General features: G+C 44.8%; 1 protein-coding gene across 2 annotated transcripts in view; it reads left to right on the top strand.

The window, feature by feature from the left end:
- Positions 1 to 12,338, top strand: part of CECR2 (CECR2 histone acetyl-lysine reader) — a 97,859-nt gene that overhangs the window by 46,437 nt on the left and 39,084 nt on the right. For both annotated transcript variants that reach the window (XM_075115553.1, XM_075115542.1), the window contains exon 2: positions 4,171 to 4,265. In XM_075115553.1, the coding sequence (XP_074971654.1) occupies positions 4,171 to 4,265 (95 nt within the window). The remainder of the gene's footprint in view (positions 1 to 4,170; positions 4,266 to 12,338) is intronic.

Raw genomic sequence — 12,338 nt, 5'->3', positions numbered from 1 at the left:
ATCCAGCCTGGTCACGCCAGGCTCTCGCACGTGCTGGGCTTCCCTGCAGCTTTGGAGGAGCCCGTCTTCTGAAACAAGGGCCCCAAACTTTGCGACACCACCCTCCAAGCAGACAGCTTGCTAGGACCTGGAGCCTGACTGGCTGCTTTCCATAGTTCAAAACACCAGTGCATGCAGCAGCTCTGCAGTCACATCTGCGCTGGTGTTGGTGACCAGTGTCACTGCTGTCCCACTTGTGGACCCATTCATTTACTTTTACCCAGGAAGTTGACCGTCTTTTCCTCTCAAAAGTCTGGGCAGATACTAAAAAGGTACTGAAAAGACTTTGGGGCACATGGGGTTTTTGTCACTACATGTGCAGGTGCCAGAGCACTTGTGTGCTGTCAAGAGCAGACCGAAGTAACAATTGCAACAAAATGCAGGTAATAGGAGCGTTTAATACATGTTCACAGCAGCTCTGGGGGAGCAGCATTTGTTTTGGACTCAAACCTTGGCCAGTATCACACCAGAGGCATTAACTGTACCTGCCAGAGTGCCTGGCGTGGGGCAGGAGTAGGGCAAGCCAGCTCCTACCTTCCAGCCCACCCATGCCAACTATTTTCCCAGGGAGTGGGAGGGATGGGTTGGTGCCCTCTTGGCTGCCCCAGCTAGTCCCACTTCGGGCCAGCACTCTTCCCGGCCAAGGTGGTCACCCTTGCTCCGGTGGCCGCCTCTTCCCAACAGCCCTTGCCTAACTCAGGGGGGATTTAGTCCTGGGCTGGGGGGAGGGAGAGATGTTAAACAGGCTTTTCCCTAATGAAGTGTGACGCCAGCTGGAGAGGGGGAGAATCCTGCTTTTCTCCTGTCTGTTGCTCTCTCCAGCTAGAGGAGGAGGAGATGTGTGTGTCCCCCCCCTTCCTCTGCTGATTTGCTGCCTCTTCTGTTTCCTTTCTGTGCCGTCCCCAAAGCGTTTTGGCAAGGTTCAGATTTCTGTGCTCACAGCTCAGTGCTCAAAGAGAAAAGGGGAAAAACAAAAGGGTTGGAGGCATGGGGGGGATGGTGGCTGGGAGGAAACCCAGCCGCTCGCCCTGGCCAGGCCGGAGGAGCACGGGGTTGGGTGCCCCGGGCAGGGTTCGCCCTCAGGACCAGGGGGATTTTGGTGGCCTCTTTTTCCTGGGAGTCCCTTGGGTCGCTTCGGCCACCTCTGCTCAGATGCGCTGCTCGAGCACCCTGCTGCTCTGCTGGCCATCTGTTGTTGGAGGGGAGGGCTGGAAAAACAAGGTTTATTCCTCCTCCTGCAAAATCTGAAGCATTAGGTGAAAACCCGAGGGGATCCTAACTCTTCATTTATGCTCCTGAGATGTTAAGTGTTGTGTCACATACTCCTGGTCCCCGGCGCTCCCACAGCACCCTGGGCATGTAGGAAAAGTCCAGGATTTAGGTGTTTTGAGGCAGAAAGCTGGAGGCTCCAATGGGATAGAAAATTGTGACATTCAGTTGAACAGGGCCAATGGATCCACCCCAGGGAAATTAAAGCACCTCATGCTGCTCTTGCCCTATTGCAAGCAGTGACAGGAAAAGAAAGTAGACAAAAACTTTTACAGGACTATGTCAGTGTCTTTTTCCAAAACAAATAATCACAGTAATACTTGAACTGTGCCTTTACCATAACCTGTTGGCACCGGGTGCAACTGTCGGTAGGGACAAGAGGACCAGAGTGAGCTACAGGCAGCACCCACGGTACTAGGGAGCGTGGTGCAAGCACCTTTCTGCAGAGGCTCCGACAGCCTCTCACGCCTGCTAACGATGGACCTTTGTTAGCCCCATACTATGTGTGGCTTTTTAATCCTGACTTGTGCCAGAGGCCCTTAACTCAGAGTGGTGCCGGGACTCTGCACCCAGCCCTGTATGGGTCTGTGTGCCCAGTGCCTGTAGTAAATGGCTGCAAGATCCATCTGCAGCTGAATCAGGTTCCCAAACCCACTCTGCACCCACCATGAAGGCAGGGATGAGAGACACCCATCTGGGAGAGAGGAGGCAGCAAGGGGGGGGGAAACTCTCCAGAAAGATATTCTGGGGAAGGCTGGCAGGTCCCTGCCCAGGAGACAGCACCTTGCCCAGTGCCCGAGGAATGTCCCCCTCCTCCCCGGGTGACCCACTAGATCCAAAAATGTAAAGGTCACTCCTGGGCCTGGAAAACAATGGCTGGAGATAGGGGTTATCTGAGCCGGTTGCGGCCACTGCTTAAGGAGTGTTAGTCAAACAGCAGGCTGAAAAGGCTCACGGGAAGCAATTTAAATATTCCTTCATACAAAAGGCTGTCGCATCCTAGCAGGGGCAGTCTGCTGACTGACAGCTTTAGCGCACAGAGTATATGTGGATAAGAAAGAGAGGCTGAATGGGGGGGAATATCCCGGAGACTTACTTTCCCCCCCGCCTTTATTCTGGGCCCTCATGTCATTTTTCACAAGCTGCAAGTTCACTGTGGAAACAGACCTGTGATATTTTAGCACATCACGTATTTTTTTCTTTCCCCTCTCAGGTAGGTTTTGTTAGAGGTCAGATGTCCACTAAAGTCATTTACCAATAAAATAAGTCAACACCTCCAAAATACTAGCTGCTTACCAAGTGAATTCACTCAGTAATTGCTATTTATATAGCATCATTACTATTCCTACAACAATAATATCACTCTCTCCCAGGGATGGCAAGCAGCACCTGCAGTTTTTGTATTAACTTGTCATTAAGCAGGGTAGTCATCTAGAGGCCAGAACAGAGGTTCTTGGGACTTTTCCTAGCTCTGCAGCAGGGATGCTATGTCAGGCTTCGGCTGCCCGCTGCCCTTTCCTTGCCTAGAGTTTCCACATATAATGGATGCGTTTAATACCTTCTTCACAGGGCACGTGTCAGGCTTCCGCTCGTGAAGCACTTTGGATATTGTGCAAGAGGTAAATAAGAGTGGTGTGGATAATAAAAATATGCCATTAATACATTTCCAATAAAAAACTACAAGCGGCATTTAATCTGCAATCTGTTATCAATAATTTTATTACCGCAGTTACTGTGGGCTAATAAAAAAGCACTTTCTGTTCTTTATTGGGTAAGTGCCAAAACGTTTATCCTTTATTCTCTGGCCATTAACCTTTATTCTGTAGCCATTAGCTTAGCTATTTGTGTAACAGTCTGTTGAGTAACATTCAAGTAGGAATTTGTATTCAATCCATTATTTACTCTGAAACCAAAAAAGAATAGGTTCCTATGCGTCTGTTATTTATCCATATTAAATCTTGTTAACTGCTTTGTGCTACTGATGATAACTCTTATAGGAAGTGGATTTTTCTTACTGCAAGTGATTTTCTGACATATAAATAAAACTGTAGTTAACCTCGTAATGTTTGGAAAACAAAGCTTGAAATTGCTAGCTGAAAAACAGGTATTTCTCACAACATGTGAAATTCGTAATAACTACATTTCAGAAGTTTATCGTTTTAGTGAATCAGTTCCTGCATCACATCTTTACATGAACTCCATAATGCTGAAATAAGCCATGAAACTCTCCATGCCTCCATTAAGGGTTGAGGTTTTGGGTCATGAGGTTTGACATCCCTTCATCCTTTCTCTCTCTCTTACTGGGGAAAAAAAACCAACAAACCCCAAACAAAGAGATATAAGTTAAACAATGCTTTTCTTTGAGGCATTTGCTTGCTAGCTTTCAGCCATTTTTGGCTATCCATCTGAAACTGCTACTTCTCCGTGTAAGTGGCTTTTAGGGCCATGTGTTCTGAGCACATCTTATAAATTAGCTCACCAGCCTTAGTGAGTGGAAAGCAAAGCAGGAGAATGAAACTGTTGATTCCTGCCCATCAGCTGAATGTAGGAGAAATCATGGGTTTCTTATTAGGCTGTGGTAACTCAACCTCACTGAACCCTATTTTTCTGTTTCCATTAGTCTTCTGGCTGGAGAGTGACATTCAGTAAAAGCCTTTCAAGGTCTTCCCATAAACTGTTGCAATGAAGAGGTAATAGTAGCAGTATTTTTAATGATGGGGAAGGTCGGCTTACCCAGTGTATGCTCTGCTGCTGTACATATACTTGAGGCTGCTTGGGCCTTTTTGGTCCTGCTCAGCAGCAGTAAATTTTAAGGAATTAGTTTGATGGTTGGAATTTTTTTCTCTTCTTTCTGCTCATTAGGAACTGGAAGCTGCTCTTCACAGGGATGATGTGGAGTTTATCAGTGACCTGATCGCCTGCCTTCTTCAAGGTTGCTATCAGCGCAGAGACATCACGTGAGTAACCTCGCTCTATGGCTCAAGCACTCTGCAAGGGGAGCTAATTAACACAGTCGCGGGGATGTTTCACGGCTTTAGAGTGATAACATGGCAGTGATCGGCAGCCGCCAGCAATCAGGCCAGATGCTTCACCAAGTGGAAGGGAATTCCAGCTCTTCTTGGGTTGAGTTGTAGGTTTTTAATTTTACAGACCCGTTGTTAAGCAAAATTTTTTGTTCAGGTCCCATACAAATCTGTTTGATGCTCTGCTGTAGCACTACCCCATACACTGAACATTCACATCTGCTGTTATGCTCTGCACTCTATTTGGTCAAATTAGTGATATCACAGTAAGTCTTTAAATCATCACATATGTTTTCAACATTTTATATGTATTGCACAGAATAAAACTTGCTGCTCTGCAGCCACCTAACTTGCATGGAAGACCCCCTTTTTTTTTTAGAGGGTCAATTGTAATTATTTTCATGGAAGTAAGAGGAGTATTGGAATCAGTTCAGTTGCAGGATGTTGGAAGGTGGTTTGACACATTCTCCTGATGTTTGGACATCCAGAGACACTTTGTTAGTGTCCACCAAAGTAGCCTCCCAGAATGAGACATCTGTAGAACATCATTCTTTAGGATCACCATGAGGATCAGCACTCACACAGTGAAATGTGCTTCCAGTGATAATGAAGGCTTGTGCAGTGTGTTTTATTTGTTCTTCTGTGAATCATGTTAATAGCAAAGCATAATTGTGGAGACGAAGACAGCTTTGCAACACTTGCAATTGCTTAGAAGAGGTGTTAAGTGATCCTGCTCCCTAAGATTCCCCGTTGTGCAAGGCTTAGGCTGGCGCATAGACATAAACATAGCTGCTTCCATTGAAAGCTGTATTTCTAATTAACTGATTATGTCCAACAAAATCTATATAGTTAGTCTATATATATATATGCCATTTAAGTAAGTTCTCTTGCATTACTGGGTTGACATTCAGCATAAGTGGGTATCAGGACCTGAACCAGGCAGCTGCACTGCATTTACTGTCGCTGAATGAAATTGATCTAATGAGGAAGCTTGATTGTAAAGGGACTGCAATTGTGTATACCTCCTTCATCAAAACAGCCAAGGCAATATAATCTTGCTTATAAACATGCAGCAAATTTATTTCTTCACACCAGAAAGTAGTGATTTAAGTGTTTTGCCCACCTTAATCAGCTCAGCCTTGTAGAAGCAGTGGAAGATTTGTCTTGGGTAAGTTTGATAAATTCAACAGTCTGAGGATCTCCTCAACTCTCCAGATCTAAGAGTGTCTGCTTAGGAGTTGCACCGTCTAATTGCCTCCCCTTTCTCAATGTTTTAACTAACAAAAGTCAGGGATGAATCATGGGTGAGTCATTAGGCCTTGGCAAGTTGTCTGTCTGTCTGGGGAAGGTTACACATGTACACATGCGTATACACTCATGCAGTTACTTGCCTCACTTGGCAGCTCAACAATGTGTACTTGTTATTCCATATTGCGTGTAGGCCCCACATTGTGCCCGTGTAAATACAGCCTTGGTTAACTCTGAGATGCAAAATCTGCAAGGAGGTAATGTCATCGCAGAAGGGAGAGCTGGTAATCCAACTGTGGTTTTGTGCAGCCTAGTCATGATGCGTATGCAGCATAAGTGGGTACCTATGTAAGCTGCTGCTGGGGGTCTGTCCATGTACGAGAGGTGCAATAGGAAACGGAGGAGTGTGAAGTCACATGGTGAAGTTGCGAGAACTTATACCTCGCCCGAATGGTTGGGCTAAGGAAAGCATGAGCTGCCTGAAGGAGAAACCAGCTTCACCGTTTCTACAGCACCGCCATTAGAAGGGGACTACCTCATGGGCAGGGGAATAATAAGAAAAGTCTTTTCTGCAGGGGTGATGGGGAAAAGAGCCCAGCAGGAGCAGTGTGGTGGAAATGGCTGAAGGAATCTATCAGGAAAACGGCCTGGAGCCACTGGGATGTTAGGGAGGTGGGCTCTGAAGCTCTGCAGAGGAAGCAATGGGGAAGGCTACCTGGAAACAGAGGGAAAGGTGCTGTATGCAGAGGGGATGTCACAAAGGAAGAAGCATTAAGATGTAGTCTAAACATGGAAATCTGTACATAAATGAGAACAAAAATAATGGCTTGGATACACTTCTCAGAAACAAACTTTCCCCACTCTTTGTTTCATGCTTACAAACCAGCCATGGAATATCTATCCAAAAGGAATGTGTGTTTTTAAAGCCTGAAATTCTCCTTGTTCCTTACATATTTATCCAACACTTTTGTTCCCCCTAATCTGAGTTCAAGAGGCATGGGCCTTGGCTGATGCACAGCTTCCTTACTGTACTTAGTTTGTCCTGTATTAATGGTAAGAAGTTGAGCCTCTAATTGTTTTTCTGAGTGCTCAGCAGACGAAGACGTGCAAATGTAAGAGGCAGAATCTGTGTGGAGTTTAGGTTTGGCTTTTCACAATAGGCCAGGACTCCGTATTTTTCTGTTGCAGATACATAGTAGGTATCTGTCTCGTGTGGGAAAAATGAGCAGTTTCACAGACCCTCATAGTGGCATTACAGCAGCAACTTCTGTAACGGTCATTTGTGCTCCGCATCCTTGTGCTGAGGCTGTGAGCTGTTAATCTTTAGACTGCAGACTTTGCTCCCTGTTGCACCTCAGAGGAGAAGGTAGGAGCCTGTTCTCATCCATGTTCTTGGGCTGGAGCATTGCAGCTCAAGCACAAGGTGCTTCATATAGCTTCATATAAAATACAGTTTACCTCTCCGAGGAGTTTTAAGGTTTAATTAGTTTTGGATCGTGTGTTACCTCTTTGATGGCCAAAATGTTATCTGTCTATGCTTTCTCACAGCCTTTCTGGGAGCAGCTTGTAGTTCTTGTCACATCTGTTTTGACAGCGTGCAGAACTTGCAGCAGAGCTGGGCTGCCTGGCTTTAATCATGCATCATAGAGGGGTATAAAACTGTCACATACCTTTGCTAATTATAATGTGCTCTCAAGTAATTTTGGAAGAGGAACCTAGCTGAGAGCCCTTCTAATGCACAATTTAACATACTCTAGTTTGATTTGCTTATTATGCTTTGAAAAAAAACCCAAGATTAATACTTTTGTAGGGTTCTGTGATTCTTGGTTTGAAGTACAGCAACTTTGCCTTGGTTTTGATATTCTTTATGATAGACTTTTTTTCTTAAAAAGAGTTTACATAAAAGAGAGAGACTGTTTTTTACCCTGATTGATGGTTAAGGAGTGCTGAATGTCTGGTAACTTAAGACTTTCTTTGAGTTATGGAGATCTGTGTTTAACTGCAGAGACTACTTAATGGGATGCCACATGATATTCTCCAAATTCTTAGTTATCATAACCTATCATAGCTGTTAGAAACACTCTTCATTGACCTGGTTCTTGCTGTGTTAAGCACTGTAGAAGTACAGAGCAAAAAAGGTGGTAGTCTGCATTTCTGGCTTCTAGCATCTTTAGCAATGACCCGGTAGCTGTCCTTGCCTGGCACCAGGTGGTTTGAGCACTTGGCCAGGACAGTTTCCCTGTTGCTCTCCTCTTTTTGCTTTAACCCAAAATACTTCTGTTCCATGAGCTGCAGCTTTTGTTGTTTTATAAATAACCTTCATTGTATTCATATACCGTCTGTACCATTGAAATACTAACCACATAAAATAACTAATATCCTTGAATATCTTTGTATGCTCTCTCTGCTCGGTTTTATGCTACAAGCACGTTTGGTTTGATGTCAGTGAGTTTACCCATACATTTTTCCTGCCTCTAGCTTTTGTGCACAGGCCTTGAAACATCTATCTTTTCTTTTAATTGTTTCAAAATGCCACTTCCTGGAAAGTGGGGAGTGATGAGGGAGAAAACTCGTAATAGAATTTGGAGTTTATAAAAAATAAATAAGTAAGAATTAAGCAGTTTGAAAAAATACTGGTGCTTGCTTCAGATTTTCTCTGATATAAATTGGGCAGCTGCATAGTCCCTAGGGGCTGCCACTTTAATTCCAGCAGGAAATGCGACTTGATGACTTGTATCAAGACAGGAAGATCAGAGCTTCAGCTAACGGCAACAGCCGCAGCAGGAGCCTTCTGCAGCTGTTTTTAAGTAAGAAGTGATGGTGTGACATGGATGTGTACACTGAACTAAAATAATCCAGAAAAGCTCCTGCTGTTCAGCATTTCTTTGGGTGAAACTCATTCTTCACTACTGTTAATGTGATGGCATAAAAAGTTTCAATGACTTTATCATATTTCTCATTGGGAGACATTTTGTATGCTGCTATTGTCTCTTGAAAAACATTTTAATTGCTTTTTTTATATAACATGTTTTAATTTTTTATTTTTTTCAACATGGGCAAAGGTGCCAGAAAGTGAGGAGGAACAAAAACAATATCTCTGCTTTTGCCTATCACCCATGAGATCTTTTTTTTCTTATACCCCAGGAGGTTGGTCCATCACTGTAGCTGAAAACTATCTAATTGACTTATGTGGCACCACAGACAGCTTTTGCTTCCTTAGAAACCTCAATTATTTTTTTCCATATTATTTCTTCCTTTAATGCATTGGAATTTTTTTTTCCCCAAGTGGATCATCTGTTTCATGCCCACCTTAAGTCCTTTCTGGATCTGTAAACTAACCTTGGAGTCTTTGGCTTGTAGTTTGCACCTTGTTTGTTTTAATATGAAGGGCAAAGGAGTCTAGGAAGGCTAGACATTCTTCAAGAAGGAGATCTTAAAGATGCGGGAGTAGCCCGTCACCATGTGCCAAACGACAAGCTGGTGAGGAAGACGACCGGCCTGGCTGAAGAGAGCGCTTTGGCTGGAACTCAGGTAGAAAAAAAGAGTTTCTGACCTTTGGGAGAAGGGGCAGGCAGCAAAGGAGGACTACAAGGATGTCGCAAGGTTATGCAGGGAGAACATTAGAAGAGCCAAAGCCCAGCTAGAACTTAATCTGGCTACTGCTGTAAAGGACAATTAAAAATGTTTCTATAAATACATGAGCAACAAAAGGAGGGCTAAGGAGAAACTCTGTCCTTTATTGGATGAGGGGGGAAACATACTGACAAAGGATGAGGAAAAGGCTGAGGTACTTAATGCCTTCTCTGCTCCAGTCTTTAATAGTAAGACCAGTTGTTCTCTGGGTACCCAGCCCCCTAGGCTGGCAGACAGGGATGGGGTGCAGAATGAAGCCCCCATAAGCCAAGGGGAAGTGGTTAGCGACCTGCTATACTATCTGGATACACAAGTGTCTATGGGGCCAGATGGGATCCACCCAAGGGTACTGAGGGAGCTGGCAGAAGTGCTCCCCAAGCCACTTTCAGTCCTTTATCAGCAGTCCTGGCTAACTGGGGAGGTCCCAGTTGACTGGAGGTAAGCAAATGTGATGCCCATCTAGAAGAAGGCCAAAGGAGGATCCAGGGAACTACAGGCCTGTTAATCTGACCTCAGTGCCAGGGAATGTTATGGAGCAGATCGTCCTGAGTGCTATCACGTGGCATGTACAGGACAACCAGGTTATCAAGCCCGGTCAGTATGGGTTTATGAAAGGCAGGTCTTGCTTGACTAACCTGATCTCCTTCTATGACAAGGCGACCAGCTTAGTGGATAAGGAAAAGGCTGTGATGTCGTCTACCTAGACTTTAGTAAAGCCTTTGACACTGTTTCCCACAGCATTCTCCTGGAGAAACTGGCTGCTCGTGGCTTGGACAGGCGTACTCTTAGCTGGGTAAAAAGCTGGCTGGATGGCCGGGCCCAAAGAGTTGTGGTGAATGGAGTTAAATCCAGTTGGCAGCTGGTCACAAGTGGTTCCCCAGGGCTCGGTGTTGGGGCTGGTTCTGTTCAATATCTTCATCAATGATCTGGATGAGGAGATCTGAGTGCACCCTCAGTAAGTTTGCAGATGACACCAAATTGTGCAGGAGCATTGATCTGCTTTAGGGTAGGAAGGGTCTACAGAGAGATTTGGACAGGCTGGACCTATGGGCTGAGGCCAATTGTATGAGGTTTAACAAGGCCAAGCGTTGGGTCCTGCATTTGGGTCGCAACAACTCTGTGCAACGCTACAGGCTTGGGGAAGAGTGGCTGCAGAGCTGCCTGGCTGAAAAGGCCCTGGGGTGCTGATCGACAGCTGGCTGAATATGAGCCAGCAGTGTGGCCAAGAAGGCCAATAGCACCATGGCTTGTATCAGGAATAGTGTGGCAGCAGGACTAGGGAAGTGATAGTCCCCCTGTACTTGGCACTGGTGAGGCTGCACCTTGAATACTGTACTTAGTTTTAGAGCTCTCACTACAAGAAAGACATTGAGTTGCTAGAGCATGTCCAAAGAAGGATCAACAAAGTTGATGAAGGGTTTAGAGCAGAAGTCTTATGAGGAGCAGCAGAGGGAACTGAGGTTGTTTAGCCTGGAAAAAAGGAGGCTCAGGGGAAACTATTGCTGACTACAACAACCTGAAAGGAGGTGGTAGCGAGTTGGATGGTGGTCTCTTCTCCCAAGTAACAAGTGATAAGGTAAGGACAAATGGCCTCAAGTTGCACCAGAGGAGGCTTAGATTGGATATTAGGAAAGATTTCTTCACTGAACAGGTTGTCAAGCACTGGAACAGGCTGCCCAGGGAAGTGGTTGAGTCACCACCACTGGAGGTATTTAAAAGACATGTAGATGTGGTGCTTAAGGACATAGTTCAGTGGTAGACTTGGCAGTGCTAGGTGAACAGCTGGACTTGATGATCTTAAAGGTTTATTCTGACCTAAATGATCCTGTGATTCTATGATCCTATGAATATGGATAATAAGAAGGTATTCCTTAATTCCTCTTTCCTCCCCCACAATTGTCTTAATTATTTCCTGCATACCCTTAGTGGTGGCATTGAGAAATACTCCCAGTATGGCATCTGAAGAGCTATATTCCCTACTTGTTGAATTGCCAATCAAGAATACTGCCTCTTTTCTGCTTATTTTCTAATGCTTCTTCTGTAATCACTTATTTGAGCTTTCCTCAGAAAGAGATAAGGTATAATCTGAAATCTTCTAACCCATTGGGGCAGAATGCCCATTTCTGATGACTGTGTTAAACACTCAGAGATATTAAGCTTCTTCCTTCTGCTTTGTCACTTTTGTCCATCCTTGTCCTTTATTCTGTATGGACTGTTTCATTACAGGCTACTTTGGAGTTATCCCAGGTCTCATGTTTTGGTAGAAGTGCCCTCAATAGAACACTTAACATCTTAACTGCCCTTCTGCATGTGGCTACGTGAGCTGTGTCCTTTAAGAACCACTGTATGTTGGTCTGGTCTAGGGGATAAAGTGGCAGGTCAACAGGGGTAGCTGGCAAACCAATGCCAAGTTTTCCGTCTCATGGGTACTGTGGTGAACTAGGCTGCAGGACTGGCTAAGCTAAGGCACAATCTGAATGAAGTCAACGCTTCAGTCCATGCCATAACACCTGGGGCATCCAGCCTAAGCTCAGTCGCAGCAGACCTAAGGACTGCTACCTTTCAGACGGAGTTTTAACAGCCAGCTCTTGCAGTTGTGCCAGTGACCTTGATTATAACAACAGTTTCAATGGCCCAGCCACAAAGCACCTCACTAACTCAGAATCATATTCATGAATGCCAAGTGAATATCAACAAGATCAGCATTATTTACAGTCTGACTTTTAACAAGTGTTGCCTTGCATACATCATGGAGACTGGTGGATGGCCTCTGGAATCAACCCAGTATCATCGGCACAGGAGATACCATGAGGGGGCAAGGGAGATGAAGTGGCTACATTGCTCATCTTGAATCTAATATTAATATTTATTATAATAATAGCCAAGCTATTCAAGGTGAGCCTTTTAAAGGGTAAAAAGTGAAAATGAGGCAGCTGGCAGGTGTTGGGAAAGGAAGGATGAGATTACAGCTGTAAAATAACACGGTCACTCAGAGATTAATGAGTAGCACAGTGGAATAAAATTATAGAGTTCAAGTATAAATAAAGCTAAGTAAATGTCTTTGATTCTCAGATGGATAAAATGAATCTTTAAAGAAGAGTTTGAAGAAAAGTTGGTGGCATGTTC

This window comes from Phalacrocorax aristotelis, chromosome 1 (assembly GCF_949628215.1).
Source record: "Phalacrocorax aristotelis chromosome 1, bGulAri2.1, whole genome shotgun sequence".
NCBI classification, from domain to species: domain Eukaryota; kingdom Metazoa; phylum Chordata; class Aves; order Suliformes; family Phalacrocoracidae; genus Phalacrocorax; species Phalacrocorax aristotelis.
Note: the sequence above shows the minus strand (reverse complement) of the source record. Positions and strands in the feature narration are given on the sequence as shown.